The sequence below is a fragment of the Equus asinus genome, chromosome 3, assembly GCF_041296235.1.
Source record: "Equus asinus isolate D_3611 breed Donkey chromosome 3, EquAss-T2T_v2, whole genome shotgun sequence".
NCBI lineage: Eukaryota > Metazoa > Chordata > Mammalia > Perissodactyla > Equidae > Equus > Equus asinus.
The window spans coordinates 141230110-141247444 of record NC_091792.1 but is presented as its reverse complement, the minus strand read 5'-3'; the positions used below and the strand labels follow the sequence as shown (position 1 = coordinate 141247444).

General features: G+C 42.6%; 1 protein-coding gene across 8 annotated transcripts in view; it reads left to right on the top strand.

Annotated features, from left to right (window-relative positions):
• RBPJ (recombination signal binding protein for immunoglobulin kappa J region) overlaps positions 1-17335 on the top strand; it is a 219143-nt gene that overhangs the window by 92794 nt on the left and 109014 nt on the right. The window contains exon 1 of one of the 8 annotated variants that reach the window (XM_044767662.2): positions 15947-16218. The exons of 2 other annotated variants lie outside the window; for them this stretch is intronic. In XM_044767662.2, coding sequence (XP_044623597.1) covers positions 16160-16218 — 59 coding nt within the window. In that variant the 5' untranslated portion in view covers positions 15947-16159. Of the gene's footprint in view, positions 1-15946; positions 16452-16707; positions 17278-17335 lie in introns of those variants that run through there. 5 more of the 8 variants (XM_070506107.1, XM_014855901.3, XM_014855902.3 and 2 more) reach the window with 5 other exon arrangements.

Sequence of the window (17335 nt, the reverse complement as noted above, 5' to 3'; positions counted from 1 at the left end):
AACTAATATTTGTTCAATATAACCGTAATTTGAGGAAACATCCTGGCTTGAAAGTTCCTATAAAACTCAAGTTCAAAGCAGTATGCTTGACAAGCGTGTTCTTTTAACACATTAGTTAGGTATTATTACCAGTGGAGACTGATTTGGGAGGAGGGGGTTGCTGAGAGGACAGCAATGGACAACACGAAAAATGATGTCACTAAGTCAGGAAAATCCAAATTTTCGAGGCAGAAAGACCAGTGGAGTTATTGAAATACAAAGTAACATTCTGAAAAAGCACTTTTAAGAAGTAAACCTGTAAAATAAATTTAAGTCGAATTAAGACTAACCATTTTAGAGTCATGTAAAATCTAGACTTCCAAGAGAAAACATAGGACAGAGAAAGCTGGATTAGTACCTCAAAACACGCAACCTGTCCCATAGAAAGATTACATTTCCCTCCTGCCCCCCCAAAAAAAAATGAAAGAAAAGAACTCCAAAAAAGGAATGAGGCAAGAAAATAAATGCTTTATATTTCAAAAGATCACCTAGGGTCAGGGCAGCGGAGGGAGAGTCGACTAAGAGGATGGAAACCAGTCACATTGCAAAATGATTCTTATCTTCTTAGCAAAGTTTAATCTGATAATATCTTAGGTGTCTCTCATTTTATACCTCAGTTAATTTTAAGGGTCTACTAATTCCTCAACCCTTCTAAGCCTGTTTAGAAGAAGACCCTCATCTAAAGGATTCACCCTAAATTTCATGCTTATTTTCAATACCATTATTAACATATAGTCTAGATCTGCAGACACTGATGGTATCTAATATTTTTCTGCACATAAATAATTGAATGTGAATAGATTTTACCACCTCCGTAATGTTTCAGTTTCAGTTTTAATACACCATTCTGAGAAATTTTTGAGAACTAATATAGCATTTTAGCCTGTTTTGCTTTTAATCATCGTGAAAATGCATCATTTCACTGGGAGGAACAAAGGAAAAAGATTTTCTTCATGTACATTGTACTTATTTTATAATATACAGACAGGAATTGCCTTATTCTGGCAAACAACAAGCAGCTTCTCAGAAAAGATAGTTAAGATTGCTTTTAATATAATTTACTAATCACTCCCATTACAAATAGATAATTATTTCTGAATATTAGCTCTGATAATATGTGACCTAACAGGCAAAGTGAAGTGGGAAGTTATTATATTGTAATTTCTTAACGATGCTGAAACATTTATGCCAAACTTCCTCAACATACCCCAACTCCCTTCACAGTTTTTTGTTTTGTTTTTTTTTTTAAATAAAAACCTCTTAATGGAGAAGCAAGGTTTTTGGAGGAGTAGGAATGGTATGAAATATAGGTTAACTGGTTTAAGTAAAAAGGTTCTTGACCTGGAGGCAGAAAGATGGCTTCAAATCTGGTTTGTCCACTCTGGCCCTGAGTGTCCTTGGGCAAATCACTTACACTTGGAGCCTCACTTTCTTCACCTATAAAATAGGAATAAAAAACATCCAACTCCTAGCAGTGGATGTATGTTTGTGTGTGTGTGTGTCTGTCTGTCTGGAGTGGGGAGTGGATTATAAATGTGAATAGTTGGTATGAGGCTTTGCCCATTTATAATTGGCACTCAGAATTTGAATGCCCGTCACTTTCCTTTTCCCATGTAGACTTTACCAAAGAAAGGGAGAAATATCCAAGTCTATACTTTTGAAAGACCTTGGTATCTACACAGTGTTAGAGCGGTCTCCATCCTTCAACACAAATCCCCCGAGAGCAGTGGTCTTACTTGTTCAAACCTGTCCCCTCAGTGCCTAGAACAGTGCCTGGCTCATAGTGGGTGTTCAGTAAATATTTCTTTTTGAATCAGTGGGTGACAGGGGAAAGTAGCATAGGATAAATTGAGCCATCAGAGCCCTGAATGATGTAAATATTTGGTGGAGTAGAGGCTAGAAGGAGACAATTTAGTTACCTGATGACAGATTTAGAAGGTTATGCTGAGACAGACTCAGTTTATCTGGTCTATGGTTTCAGACAGGGGCTTTCATGATGAACTTCTTAAGAAAGTTACAGATGAATACCCTAAGCCATCCAAATAGGGAGGGGACTCTGCTTATCTGACGCCTACCTTGCCAGGCATTCTGTATACATGTTACATGTGTTACTTATTATTTACTACAAACATATGAGTTAAGTATTAATATTAACCTCCTTTTGCACATGATCCCAGAAGGTAAGGAACGTACTCAAGGTCACCCAGTTGGTATGAACTGAAATCCGTCCCCTGTGCATTGCATGGCTTCCCGTAGTTTCCTTTAGTAGCTGTTACGAGTTCAAATTAAAAACACAGACATCATTATATTCAGTTTAGATCCTTTTTTTTTTAAAAAAAAGATTTTTATTTTTTTCCTTTTTCTCCCCAAAGCCCCCCGGTACGTAGTTGTATATTCTTTGTTGTGGGTCCCTCTAGTTGTGGCATGTGGGACACTGCCTCAGCGTGGTTTGATGAGCAGTGCCATGTCCGCGCCCAGGATTTGAACCAACGAAACACTGGGCTACCTGCAGCGGGTCGCACGAACTTAACCACTCGGCCACGGGGCCAGCCCCAGTTTAGATCCTTTTTTTCAGATTCTATTTTGTGCTGGGGTTTGATAGCTTTGCTGTAAAAGAAAGTTGATTATGGAATATCCCTGGAAGGATATTCAGGAAACTGGTAATAGGATTTTCTTCTGAGAGGGCAACACAGCCAGAGGGAATCTTATTTTTCTCTGCATTTAGTCCTAAAATATAGGATGCCCACTTAAATCAGAATTTCAGATAAACAACAAAGAATTTTTAGTATATGTATATCCCAAATACTCCATAGGACAAATTTATGCTAAAATTTTATTTGTTGTTTATCTGTAGTTCAACTGTAACTGGGTGTCCTATATTTTTATCTGCTGAATCTGAAAACCTAATGTGCGTTCCCTCCTATAAATTTTAAATTGTGCTCCATGTGCACATATTACCCATTCTAAAATTAATAAAATTAAAAAAATAAAGCAGTTAAAATAGTTCTGGACCCAATTTCCAACGTGTGTGTGTGTGTGTGTTTGAGTAGCGGGGTTTTCCTCACCACCAGGCAGTTCTCCAACACCAGCTGGGAGTCCTACAATTCAACTCAATTCTGACACTGTCTACCTGGAGGTAGCATCAGATCCCACAGGTTAAGGGCTCAGTCCTGCAAGACTGCCTTCCACTTCAGATGCCAATTGCAAGCCCAGGTTGTTACCTGTGCTTCTGACTGACGGGCTACAGATTAGAGGTTCCCATGACCCCATCCTTGGGTTTAATTTGCTAGAGCAGCTCACAGGACTCACGAGACCCATTTACTCACTAGGTTGCCAGTTTATTACAAAGGATATTAAAGGACACAAATCGACAGCCAGGTGAAGAGATACGCAGGGCAAGGTCCTGAACAAAGGAGCTTCTGCCCTCGTGGAGTTGGGACCCAGCACTGTGGCATGTGGAAGCGCCCAACCTCCAAACCCCATCCTTTTGGATTTTTATGGTGGCTTCATCACACAGGCATGACTGATTAATCATTGGCCATTGGCGGTTCATTCAACCTCCAGAGGTTGGACGTAAGTGGGGTGGGTGGGACTGAAAGTTCCAACTCTCTAACCACAAGGTTGGCTCCACTGGCAACCAGGCCCCATCCCTAGGTCCAGAAGTCACCTCATTAACGTAAGAAAAGACTCCTTTAGCACAATCATTACTTAGGAAATTCCAAGGGTTTTAGGAGCCCTGTACCAGAAACGGAGGTGAAGACCAAATATATTTCTTTTTATAAATCATAATGTCCTACCAGTTTTGTGATTTGTCACGTATTTAAGGCAATTTTAGCTAAGGGCTGAAAGTAGACTTGGCATAGACTGAAGTTAAATATGAGGCCCGAGGACAAGCTTTCTAAATAAGTATACAAGGACTAAATTTGCAAAGATGGTTCTGGTGGGATGCATTTTGCCAGAAGAGTACAGCTAAAGGGGAAAAAAGTCTGAAAACAACTTCCTGATGGAATTGAAGTCACTGGAGCCCTGAGGGAGACACCTCAATCATGGAGCCTGGGACAAGACTAAATCAGGAGAGGAAGAAATAGCTAATGTATCTGAATTCCAGGGTACCTTCACCTCCATTAAGTGGAGCCTTAAGTTGACTAAACTTTAGAGCTGGAAGGAAGCTTTGAGGTCTTTTCAATTTCTTCATTTCCTCCACATTTGCAAATAAGGAAGTTCCTTTTCTAACTCCATGTCTCCACCATCACCAGCTCTCTGGAGTGGCCTAGAGGTGGTGTCCCAACTCTGAGGTCCTCAAGGTAATATCAGCATCCTTATTATGCAATTACCCTACAAGTCCTTAGGTCTTTGGGTTCTTAATTCTCCGATGGTAATGAGGGAGAAAGTGACCCGGCATAGGGCAGGTTAGAGAAAAATGTCTGAAGAGGCCACCACATTCACCTTCTAGCTGTATCTGTTATCTTCGAGTATGAGCCAAGGAAAGTTACTTAATTGCTCTGGGCCATAGCTCCCCTAGCTATTATAGGAGGAGCAGGAGTCCTATGCAGGGGTGTGGGAGGATCAAATGAGATCATGTCAATGAAGTCCCTTGGATTAAATTGGTACATAATAATTTCAGCTATTATTTTTATCTTAAAATAAGTTAGTCCACTTCTGAAATGGTAAGGAATCTTATGTCAGAAATATAATATCAAACTTACTATCAAGCTAGAGGGTAAATCACCTACATAGTGACGGCTATTCCCTAATTTTCTACAGAGTTTTTTTAATTTATTTGCCCACAGTGGAATATGTATATCAGCATATGACTAAGATAAAAGTTATGATCACATTGATTGTTAAAGCATCTGATTGACTAAACTTAAGTTTAATTTTTTTCTGCTTTTTTTTTAACAGCTTTAGTAGAATACACTTCACATACCATACAACTCACTCATTTAAAGGGCATATTCACTGGTTTTTAGCATATTTAAAGTTGTGTAAGCATCACCACAATCAATTTTACTTTTTTTTTTTGAGGAAGATTAGCCCTGAGCTAACCTGTGCTGCCAATCCTCCTCCTTTTGGTGAGGAAGATTGGCCTTGAGCTAACATCCATGCCCATCTTCCTCTACTTTATATGTGGGACGCCTACCACAGCATGGTGTGACAAGTGGTGTCATGTCTGCACCTGGGATCTGAAGCGGCAAACCCCGGGCCACCGAAGTGGAATGTGCGCACTTAACCGCTGCGCCACTGGGCCGGCCCCTATTTATTTATTTATTTTTCCTTTTGTTGCTTGTACTTTTGGTGTCAGATAATATCTAAGAAACCATTGCTAACCCAAGATCATGAAGATTTATCCTTATGCTTTCTTCTAAGAGTTTTGTGGTTTTAGTTTTTACATTTAGGTCTATGATGCATTTTAAGGTAATTTTTATATATGTTGTAAAGTTTGGGGTCTAACTTCATTCTTTTGCATGGGGATATCTAGTTGTCCCAGAACCATTTGGTGAAGGTTATTTTTCCCCACTGAATTGTTTTGGCACTCTTGTTGAACATCTGACCATAAACGTGAGAGTTTATGCCTGGATTCTGAATTCTAGTCCACTGACCCATATGTCTGCTTTATGCCAGTACCACACAGTCTTGATTACTGTAGCTTTGCAGTAAGTTTTGAAAAGGGAAAGTATAAATCCTTCAACTCTGCTTTTTTAATATTGTTTTGGCTATTCTGGGTTCCTTGAATTTCCACACGAATTTTAGGACCACTTTGTCAATTTCCGTAAAATGGACAATTGGGATTTTGAAAGTGATTGTGTTGAATCTGTAGATCAATTTGGGTAGTGTTGCCAGCTTAATAATAGTATCTTTCAATTCCTGAACATGGGATGTCTTTCCATTTGTTTAGATCTTTTAAAATTTCTTTCAACAATGTTGTGTAGTTTTCAGAGTATAAGAATTGCACTTCTTTTGTTAAAGTTATTTTAAGTATTTGATTCTTTTTGATGCTATGGTAAGTGGGATTATTTTCTTAATTTTACTTGTGGATTGTCCATCACAAATATATAGAAATAAAATTGATTTTTGTATATTGACATTGTACTCTGCAACCTTGCTGAACTTGTACATTAGTTCTAGTAAGCTTTTAGTGGAGTCCTTAGAATTCTCTATGTATAAAATCATGTCACCTGAAAACACAGACAGTTTTACTTCATTTCCAATCTGGATGGCTTTTATTTCGTTATCTTGCCAAATTGTCTGTTTTGAACCTCCAGTACAATGTTGAACAGGAGTAGTAAAAATGGCAATTTGTCTTCTTCCTGATGTTAGTGGGAAAGCATCAGTCTTTTACCTTTAAATATCACGTTGGTTCTGCGTTTTGCATATATGCTCTTTATCAGGTGGAGGAAGCTCCCTTCTATTCCTAGTTTGTTCAGTGTTTGCTAGTATTTTGTTGAGGATTTTTCTCTCTATATTTATTGGTCTGTAGTTTTCTTTTCTTGTGATGTCTTGGTGAATTGTTTTTTTAAATAATAAACATAGCAAAAAATCCACAAGGGAATCAGGTCTTCTCCCTCCCTTGGCTGTACATCCTTAGCCACTCACTGTTAGTAATTCATATGATTGATTTATATATATAAAATATTACCAGCTACTTAAAAATAAATATTTTGCATTCCTTAGCACTGATGTTTTTGTAAATAATTTATTAAAATTATAATCTGATACTCTGAGTATTTGACACAAGATATTCTCTATCAGGTTGTAATCATAGTGATTTAAATTTCTATAGCAAAAAAATAAAGCATTACTGACAATCATAAATTCCACTTCTAGAAGTATAACTTGTGTAAGTCATGTTCTCCGAGCCTATCTGTAAAAACAGGGATAAAATTACTTACCCGCAGCTTTGACCTGAGGGCTGACTGAAATGATATTTGTATGGAAGCTTGCAGACTCAATCATATTTATTGTCACTTCACAAAGTACATATCACCATATTCGTTTAAATAGAAATCTGGTCTGCTGCATATTAGACTGGCATACAACTTTTTGAAAACTCTCTATTGCATAAAACTAAATACTTCTGTATGTAATCTATTTTTCAGAAGTTATCATTCAGTTCTCAAGTCCTTTTGTTTTTTGCCTAGATTCTGTGATTTCTTGCCTATTTCGGAAACTTGGAAAGTACCATGCAAATACAGATATAGTTGTGCTAGTTAAAAATAAAATACTTAGTGTTTGCTGGTGAAGGAAAATATGATGCTATGTAGGTAAAACTGGGTGATGAAAATCATATTCATGTTTCATAAGAACATTTCTGGAGAACTTTAGACTTGAAAAGTAGGTGCCAAATACTTCTCCCAGATGATAGTTTATAACTCTCACTGAAGTCAAAAGTAATTCTGAGGGTAGAATTTAAGCCAAGTGTTTGGAAAGCTGGAAGGAAAAAAAAAGAAGCATGCATAACTTTCCAAATTTTTCCAAAGTACTTAGACGGGAAGTAATTTCTAGTTAAGATATTGAGAAATGTTTTTTTCACTAGTCAAACAGTCATAACACTTTTAACATAATTTATTTTACCTTCCACAAGCTGCTAATCATGATAGCATTTAGTTAAGTAACCATTTAAGTAGCAAAAACTACATACAGGACAGTACCAGTTATAATACTTAACACAGAGTCTTTAAAGATTCATTTAAAGAGAGAGTTTCTCCAATGCATTTTACAAATTAAATACATCATTATGAGATTGGGATGAAACATTTCAGACAAACCTATTGCACAAAACTAAGTCTGTACTCAATATTTATTAATAGCTTAATCAGAAATTATCTTAGATAATTTTTCTTGTAGCAATTTCACAAGATTTCTTTTTTAATTCCTACAGGTTAACATAATGACAATTAAAATTTTTTAAATTAATTAACATTAAAAAATTGACATACTGACATAATGGCAATTATTAAAAGCGACAATGTACTTTGATTTCGATGTTCAAGGGGATTCTCGGTTAGTCAGCTGTCTTTGACAGAGTTTGTTGTTTTATAAGATGAAATTGTTTGATATCTCTCACTCGTTGTCAGTACTTGAATAACTGGTTCCAACATTCATCTTCTTAGTTCTTCGTCTATTTTGGACAAGGGTGGTAGCCACAAAGGTCACATCTACAAGTTGAGGTTTATCATTACACTATCTATGACACAAAGCAACACAGATGCAGACTGAAACCTTTCTGGTAGGCTTCCTTTGCAAAACTGATAAGAGCCACCTGTGCTCAAGGTTAATGGTAACATGGGCTGGAGGAGAAAATGTAGGGATCTTTTTATGTTTTATTGATCTGCTATATAACCACAGTCAAAGTTTTACAAATAAATGTGCCAACCAAAGAAAATCTTCCCATTTAATTACTACATAATTATCTAATTTGATCCATGCGACAAATCTCTAGGGCAGGTAGTATTAGTCCACCTAATAGAAAAGAAAACGGAGCATTAGTACGGGTGGGAGAATTTCCTAAAGAAGTAAGATTTACTGAGCACCTACTGTGAACCCAGTTATTTCATGTAATATCTCAATTAATTCTCAAAATGGCCCTAAGCAATAGGTTTTACATTCCCCTTTGCAGATGAGGCAAAATTAGCTTGCCCAATGTCAGCCAGCTGGCTATGGTGGAGGCCGGACTCAATGGCAGAGCTAGTTCAATGCTCTTTCCTTCATGCCCCAGCTGGCTTTTTTTTTAACTATGGGCGCTCAACATTGGCTCAACACAGAACCAAAACCACTGTAATACATGATACATGACAAAAAGGAAAGTTTAGAAGATCAAAATTTAAATATATTCCTTTATAAACAGATAAGTGGAACTTCATGATTCATCTGATGGTGTCATTTTTTTTTATAGATAGTATTAACCGGCTTTATCTTGTTTAAGTCATTAAAAGAACAAGATACATCAATCACACATGGAAACATTTTCTTCCAATTACATTAGCTATGAAAACTTCTGTTAAATTATTAGATTTGTACACATTCTTCTCACCAAATGAGCATTTGATTCATGTTCCACATCACTACAGTAAATGGCCCATTCTTTTTCTTGCTTCACCTTCTTGAACTGCTGCCCATGTCACCAAGTTAAGCTTTGGTTAACTTGGGCTTGCAAAAAAACCCAAAAAACAAAAAACCAAAAATCTCCAGGGCCAAAAATTCCTGTGAAAATCAAATACAATTGGAAAGAAAAGGGTGAATATTTATCTTTGTTTCTCAAGTTCTCCTCGAGCCTACTGGATGACTCAGTTTCAGTGTTCTCTTTACTTCTTTTTTTTTGCTTATTCTCCCCAAATCCCCCCAGTACATAGTTGTGTATTTTTAGTTGTGGGTCCTTCTAGTTGTGGCATGCGGGACGCCGCCTCAGCATGGCCTGACGAGTGATGCCATGTCTGCGCCCAGGATCCGAAATCTGTGAAACCCTGGGCTGCCCAGGCGGAGTGCGTGAACTTAACCACTCAGCCCGGGGCCGGCCCCTCTTTACCTCTTTTAATCCTAGAGTTAGAGCTTATTTTTCTGATAGAATTGCATGGTCTGATAGAATCCTTCTTGACACTCTTCAGTCTCCTGTATGTTTTATTAAATAGTAGAAATCGATAGGGATACTGTTATAAAGAAAAAAAAAGGAGGCATGAAAATGAATGAAAACCATGAGCTAAGAAACTTCTGGGGAGTAAACGGCTCCTACTGGCTAATGTGAGTTTTCAGTAAGGCTTTCTTGGGCACACAGTCACCTCATGATCTGATGCCATCAAAGCCTGCTTTACATCCTCAGAGGCTCTCGTTGGCCACCTACAGCAGGTTTCCCAACCTTCTGGACACATGAAGCTCTTAGAAATTAAATAACAATAATAACGATGTAGTCATTTCCAAGTAGGATATGATAAAGAAATGAATTAACACCAGTTTGGATAAAATCATCACTATCTTTGGCCATTTCAACATTGACTTTTGAAGTGTTAAAGACGTTTTGACATGCTTTGCAAGGATTCTCATTAGATGAATGCAACTTATGGCTTTATTGAATAAGAATAACAATAAAAATGAACACTACTATGGCAGTTATGTTACAGGTATCATTCCATGTGCTTTAGACTAATAAACACTTTGAATCTTCATGACAACCCTATGAATTAGGTACTATTACCTCCATTTTACAGGTGAGGAAACTGAGGCACTGACAGGTTAAATAAGGTCTTAGAGCTAGAACCCCTGCAATACGGCACTAGAGCCCATCATGAGTTCTCTATCATGAAGCTGCCTAGTAAAATTTCCAGTGTGTCTGTGTGTCTCATTAACATGAGATGGTGTAACTTAATCTTAGCATAAAAGCAATGTCAAAATGTGTCACTGTGTTTAAACTACCACAGCAAAATGTGACCTTTTCACAAATGTGCTTATCTCATTGCCACTAATCGCTCCACATGACCATTGGATATACACTCCAAAGCTTCCAAACTCATTCTTTGTAATGTTTAAATATTTCATTTATTGTATTTAAGAAAAGAAATGATATGCCATTACTCTTTTTAATGTGAAACCCTTGGAGAAAGAGTACACCTAACTCCTACAACAAGGATTCTCAAAGCTCGGTTCTTGGACAATTTGCATCAGAATCCCTGATCAGCCTGCTAGAAATGCCTGTTCCTGGGCTTCAGCCCAGATTTAGTCATTTAGAATCTTAGGGAGTGGGACCCAGGTAATTCCAATGCCCATCAACTTTTGACCACCAGGGTTCTACCAGGTCCTTCTTGTGACCCCACTTGTCTGCTCCTCTTCTAGATGCACACACTCCTACCTGGAGTTCCCCTGAAATAAGATGCTCTTTCACACCTCAGAGCCTGATCATGTTGTTTCCTGTGCTTCTTAATGCTTCCTCCTCCTCTGACTGTCTTCTGACCTCCCACTCCATTAAGAGACAGTTCAAAAGTCATCTTTGCAAGATTTCCCCAGGCCCATCAGACAAGATTTAGGTGCTTCTTCCATTGGACCCCAATGCCATTAAATTCATTCCTCTATCCTAGAATTACACTGCAACTAGTCTGTGTACTCTTTAACCAGGGAGTCCCCTGAGATCTCATCTTGCATTATTCATCTTTGTAAACCACCAAAGATCATGCCTAACACAGAGTGGTAGGGACTCTAAACTTACTGTTTGGACTGTAAGTTCAGTGTTGGCAAATGACTGGAGTGAAGTACTGACAGTTCTGCAGTTCTTAATTCTGCTAAGATGGTAGATCATGTACATAACTTCTATTAGAAAATAACCTACCATATGTGGAAGATAAACAGACACATGGCTAAGGAAAACAGACTGGTGGTTATCAGAGAGAAAGGAGGTCGGGGGGAGGGTAAAAGGGGTAAAGGGGCACATATGTATGGCGACAGAGAAAAACTAGACTATTGGGGTGAGCAAGATGCAGTCTACACAGAAACTGATGTATAATAACGTACACCTGAAACTACACAATGTTATAAACCAATATGACCTCAATAAACTAATTTAAAAAATAATAATAATTTTCTAGCAAGTGGGAGAAAGGAAACAATTTTATTTGGTCAATTTTTTTCTTCTTGCACATTTATTCTTTTTCTTTCTTTTTTCCCTTTTTTGTGTTTTATATTTTGAATAGGCAACACATACATTTGGTACACAATTCAAAGGCTCTAAGATAGCTGACTGTGAGCTGAACTACCTCCTCCAACCGTTGAGTCCCTTACAGTGAAGCAGTCACTGTTACAGTTTCTGGTGTGTCCTCCTAGAGCCATTTTAGATACATATAGGCAAATAAGTATATATTTATCTATCACTATTTTGTACCCTGTTTTTTAACTTTGTGATTCTTCCATCTAAGTACATAAAAAGCAGCCTCAGCTTATTAACAGACACACACTATGCAATCCTGTGACTATATCATGATTTTTTTTTACTAAGACATTTCTTGGTCGACATTTAGATTGTTACCAGTATTCTCCACCATCAATGATGCCGCAATCTCTAGGTAATTTCACATGTGTGATTATATTTGTAGAATAGATTTCTAGAAATGGAATTATAGGATTAACAGGTAATGAGAAGTTTTATCAAAATGCTTTTCATAAAGATTACACCCATTTTCACTCCCACCAGCAACACACGAGAATACTTGTTACTTTATATCCTGCCAATAGCGTTTTCTTTCCTGAGGTTCTAAAATGGAGTATAAAGGAAACTCTTCAAGTAAGTGTAGGCTCATCTACTGGTCTAAGCCAGGAGTAAGAATTTTTTTGCAGAAAGTCAACACACGTGGTTGTTCTATAGGCTCTTTTCTCCTTCGTAGGCAGGCTGGCATGGGGCTATTCATTGCTGGTCTGACCTCAATATTGTTTTGAACTTTAGAAGACTTAGTGAGCCTTCAGAATCATTTCTACTCTGCTCTAAAGTAGAAGACATCTCATTCATTCTACAAATACTTACAGAGTGCCTAGTATGCACCAGGCATTGTTCTAGCGGCTGTGGCTTGAGCAATGAATAAAACAGATAAAAGTCCCTGCCCTCATTAAGACTGCATCATAATGGGAGGAGAAAGAGAGCAAACACAGTAGACAGGTACGATAATATGGTATGTTAGTTTATGATAAGTGCCATGGGAAAAATAAAGGAGGGAATAGGGAGTATGAGGAGTCACGTTTGTTAAGGGTGGACAGGGGAGGCCTCACTAAGAAGGTGACATTTAAGCAAAGACCTGAAAACAGTGAAGGAAAGAGCCATAAGGCATCTGAGGGAAAGAGCAAAGGCAGGAGTTGAGAGTGTGTCTGGTATGTCCTAGGCACAGCACGGAAGGCTGTGGTTAGAGCTCAGTGAACAAGGGGAAGAGGAGGAAGACGTAAGGTCAGGGAGGTTAGGGGGTTCGGGCAGCAGGCTAGATTGTGTAAGTCCTCACAGTGAAATGGGAAAACCATTGAAGAGTTCTAGAGGGTTCTTTGAATGCTCTATTGAGAACAGAGGGAAGGCAAGCACAGAAGAAAGGAGAACCAGTTAGGAGATTGCCTGTAAACCAGGTGAGAAATGAGATGAGTTAACTGGGCTGGTAGCCATGGAGGTGTGGCAGTGTTTGGATTGTTTTGAAGGTGGAGCCAGCATGATTTTGTTAGATTGGATGTTGGACGTGAGAAGAAAAGGAGGCAAGAATGACTTCAGAGTTCTTGGCTTAATTAAGTGAAAGGATAGAGTTGTCAGTTACTGGGATGGGAAAGACTGCAGGTGGAGCATGCTTTAGGGTGAGGATGAGCTGTGATCTGACTTGTGGTTACCATGGCTTTCCACGGCTGGGGCTCTCCAACGGCCAGGGTTCCAAATTAGATTCATGGCCCAGACAAGACCATGACTGAAATGGCTTCTTGGAATGAAGACTCCAAGGAACGTGTGCTCACAGGCATTGTCCTCCTCCGGAGCAATCTTGCTCCAAATCAGACTTGTGCTGAGATAGTGTATTAAATGTTCTTACATCTTCTCTTTTTCTGTGTGAAATATTTAATCAAAGGGATAGACAAATGCACACACACACAAATAACAACCTAGAAAACAACAAAAAAAACTTGATTTCTTGTCTCCTATATAACTAGCAGAACATGGGCCCCTGTTAGAGGCCTCAAAAATTAAAATTCAATTCTAGATTTTTTCCCCCTCCCCAAAGTCCCAGTACACAGTTACATATTCTAGCTGTAAGTCCTTCTAGTTTTTGTATGTGAGCCACTGCCACAGCATGGCTACCGACAGACAGGTCGTGTGGTCCCACACGCTCAACGGCCTGGGCCACTGAAGTGGGGTGCGCCAAACTTTAACCACTAGGCCATCAGGGCTGGCTCAATTCAATCCTACATTTGCGGGTCTTTGATGGCAGCAGACACTAGTTCCTAGACAATGCCAGGCCAGGCTGGCACAGAAACCACACCAGGGCAATCTGAAATGTGCTTGGTTGAAGAATGTAACCAGGAATTCACTGGACAAATAAATAATCCAAGAAGAAAGAATGCATTTAAAACAGCTGCCACTAAAGCATCTGATGAAACAACACCTAAAATGGAACGAGTATTTCAACAAACACAGAGAAAGGTGAAGGAAAGCAAAACCAGTATTTTAAGTCTTATTAGGAGGAGGAAAGAAAAAAGCCATGAAGAACAGACAGCGATATATAGAGATTACTTCAAAAGGCTAGGAAGAGATTAGGGAGAAGAAATTAAAAAAAATTGTGTCCTTGAATGGGAGGCAGAATCTCTACAAGGCAACAATGAGAGAGCTCAGAGAGCAGCATTTTTTCTCTACTCAACTCGAGAGGCCAGCGGGTAGATCAGAAAAAAAAAAAAAAAACAATTGCTAGAAGAGAGTAGCTAAGGGAATCTGAACTTGTTTTAAAGCAAGTAAAGTGGTAGCCAGACTAGGTGACTCAGAGGAATGACTCAAACCCGACACCGGGGGCCGTCAGCGCCCGGAGGCCGGGGGCGCGGCGTCTAACACATTTTAGGAAAGTACCAGGCTCGTGGAGGGCGACAGGAAACCTCCCCGGGGGATCGGGCTGGGGCTCCTCCTGCCCTAGCGTGTGACCTCTTACCATCCGCGCCAGGAGGAGTTTCTAAGCTCCTGGCTTCCCCTTCTTCCTTTAGAGGCTCCCCCCACCCATTTTTTCTTCCACAAAGCGTCATCGGGCGTGTGTGTGCGAGACGTCGGCCCCCTCCCCGCCACCCTCCGCCACGCGCCCACCTGCCCCGCCTCCGCGGCGAGCCGCTCCCTTCCCACCCCGCCCGCGCCCGCGCCCGCCGCCAGCCGCCCGCCGCCCGGGCACGCGCGGCACGAACAGCGCCCGGAGCTGTACTAGACAAACACCTGTCCGCCTGGGCTCCGCGAGACTTGGCGCGAAAGCATAGGCAACAGTGGGCACGTTCTCGCGAGGTTTAGGAAATTTCCCACGGCCCGTGTTGTGTCTGAACCGAGTAGTGGAAGGCGGTGGGAAGGAGATGTAGCGTGAGACTGGGCTGCCCGCATTGGGCACATGCGCAGTGACGCCCGCGCGTGCCGCGCTGATCCTGCAGCGCCTTCCCGCAGGTTTCGGGCTGCGGATTCCAGTTCTCCGGGTTTTGGGGCTCCCTGCGGGAGGCAGTGCTGGATCTGGGAATCTCTAGGAATTGAAAGGGCGACGGGGCGGGGAGGGAGAAAGGGGTGCTGCAGGTAGGAAGGAGGGGGCAGGGTTCGGGCCCTGCCCCTTTCTATTAAATGCCCAGAAGGGACAAGTTTGCTCCGAGACATCCAGGATTAGGTTGCCTGAAGTACATTTCGGCAGCGAGCAGCAGCATCAACTGTACCAGGCCTACAGGAGGACCTGGGCACAGTCTGTCCCCGTATACATCTGGGTTCACACAGGGCTAGGGGCTGCGATGAGGTCCTCAGGAGGCTCCCAAACCTGGCAGCTCTCTGCCCAGACGGGGTCTTTGGCTTGAGTGCGGGTTAGGGGAACGGTGGTTCTCAATTCCAACGCAGTTTTCACTTCTGGGGAAAACCGAGCGTTCTGGCGTGTGTATGCGAGGTGCACATTAGAAGTATCTTTGCTAGAGGCCTCGTCCTGACCTCATTTCACACCCAAGAAGAAAGCTAAGGGCGACAGAGCTCAAGTGCAAAAGTTTTTCGTTTACAGAGCTCTGGCGGATCGTACCATGCTGTAATCTTGTCTGTCTCTCCGCCAGCATGAGGGTCAAGTGAACTTAGTTCCTTGTTTGTCATTCGCCCGAACTCCAGGCATCTCTGTAGCTCCTGCAACTAACGCTGACATTAGCATAAAGGAGGCGTCCAATGAACTTTTGAATGAATGAAAAGGGCTGGGAACCAGAGTGAGCGGGAAGCCACTTGGAAAACACCCATTTGAGGAGGTGTTTCATCTAGGCCTGTGAAACGCGGCAGATTTTCCCAGGACCCCTCCTCCCTTCCCCTCGGCCCCGCCTCCTGACCCCTCCATTCCCCGTCCCCGTTGTAATCCCCTCCGGTTTTCCTCAGTCTCCACGTACGTCCCTCAGGGCGCGTCCCAAAACCCGGATAACCGGAGCGCTCCCCATGGACCACACGGAGGGCTCGCCCGCGGTGGAGCCGCCTGCGCATGCTCCATCGCTTGGGTAGGTTTCCAGGGAAGGCAGCGAGCAGGATCCCCTACTCCGCGGGCGGCGCGAGGCGTCTGGCTCTTCGCGGCGGCTGCGAAGGGAAAAGGAGCGCGGGGGCTGGGTGGAATCGAGGAGTGAGGAAAAAGGGAAGGGGCGGGGGAGAGGGACCAGGGAAGGCGTCCGGGGGAATCTCGCGAGGGTTGGAGTTTTGGCGAGAGTTTGTGGAAGATGGCGCCTGTTGTGACAGGGTAAGTCTGGGGGAATCCGAGCGCTGGGAACCGGGAAAGTTGCGGGCGTCTCGCAGCCCGCGGCGGGCGGCGAGCTCGGGGGCCGCGGCGCGCTGGGCGTCCGGGGGCCGCGGGGGCGGTGTCGCGTGCGCCGAGCGCGGCGGCGTGTGGTTGCGCGCTGCCCGCTGTGCGCCGCCGTGGCTCGGGCTCCGGCGCGTGAGGGCGGGCGGCGGCGGCGGCGCGAGGCCGGCGGCTGCGGGCGTGAGTGCGGCCGGGCGCGCGGGGCCCGCGGGCGCCGTGCCCGCCGCGCGCCTCCCGCGCTCCGCCCGCGGGCCCTGCCTCCCGGCCCCGCGCAGCTTTGTTCTCGGCGGCCGTCGTCGCCTCCTCGGCGGGCCGGTGCCCCCGGCCCCGGGCGCTTTGTTTTTCCCTGCTGCCCCCCGCGACTCTCTACCCCTGGCCCTTTGTCTCGCCGCCTTGGGCGCTTTGTCCGACCCGTCGCGCCCCGCATCCCTTCTCTATCTCCTCCCCTCAGCTGTCCTCCCTCCCGTGCCCCTTTGTTGTGCCCCGCTCTCCTCGGTAGCTCAGTGACCTGCCACAACCCAGGCGTCAGATTTCTGTCTTAATTTGTCTTTTATGATTTTTCTCACGTGTTTCCCTCTCACCTTTCTGTTTGGTCCATGATCACCCCCAGAGGCTTTGTCTCCCCCATCCAGTGGCTTCTTCGCTTGGCACCCCCCTTCCCCTCCCATGGTCGCTTGATTTATCCACTACCCACGGTGTCTGTCGCCCGAACTGTCTCAGCCCCGGGGACTCCATCTGGTTCTTCTACGTGCAGACAGGCGCTCCGGTTTGTTGTTGTTTTTGTGGGTCTGAAAGATGCATGGGGATGCTTAGTTTCCTCTTCG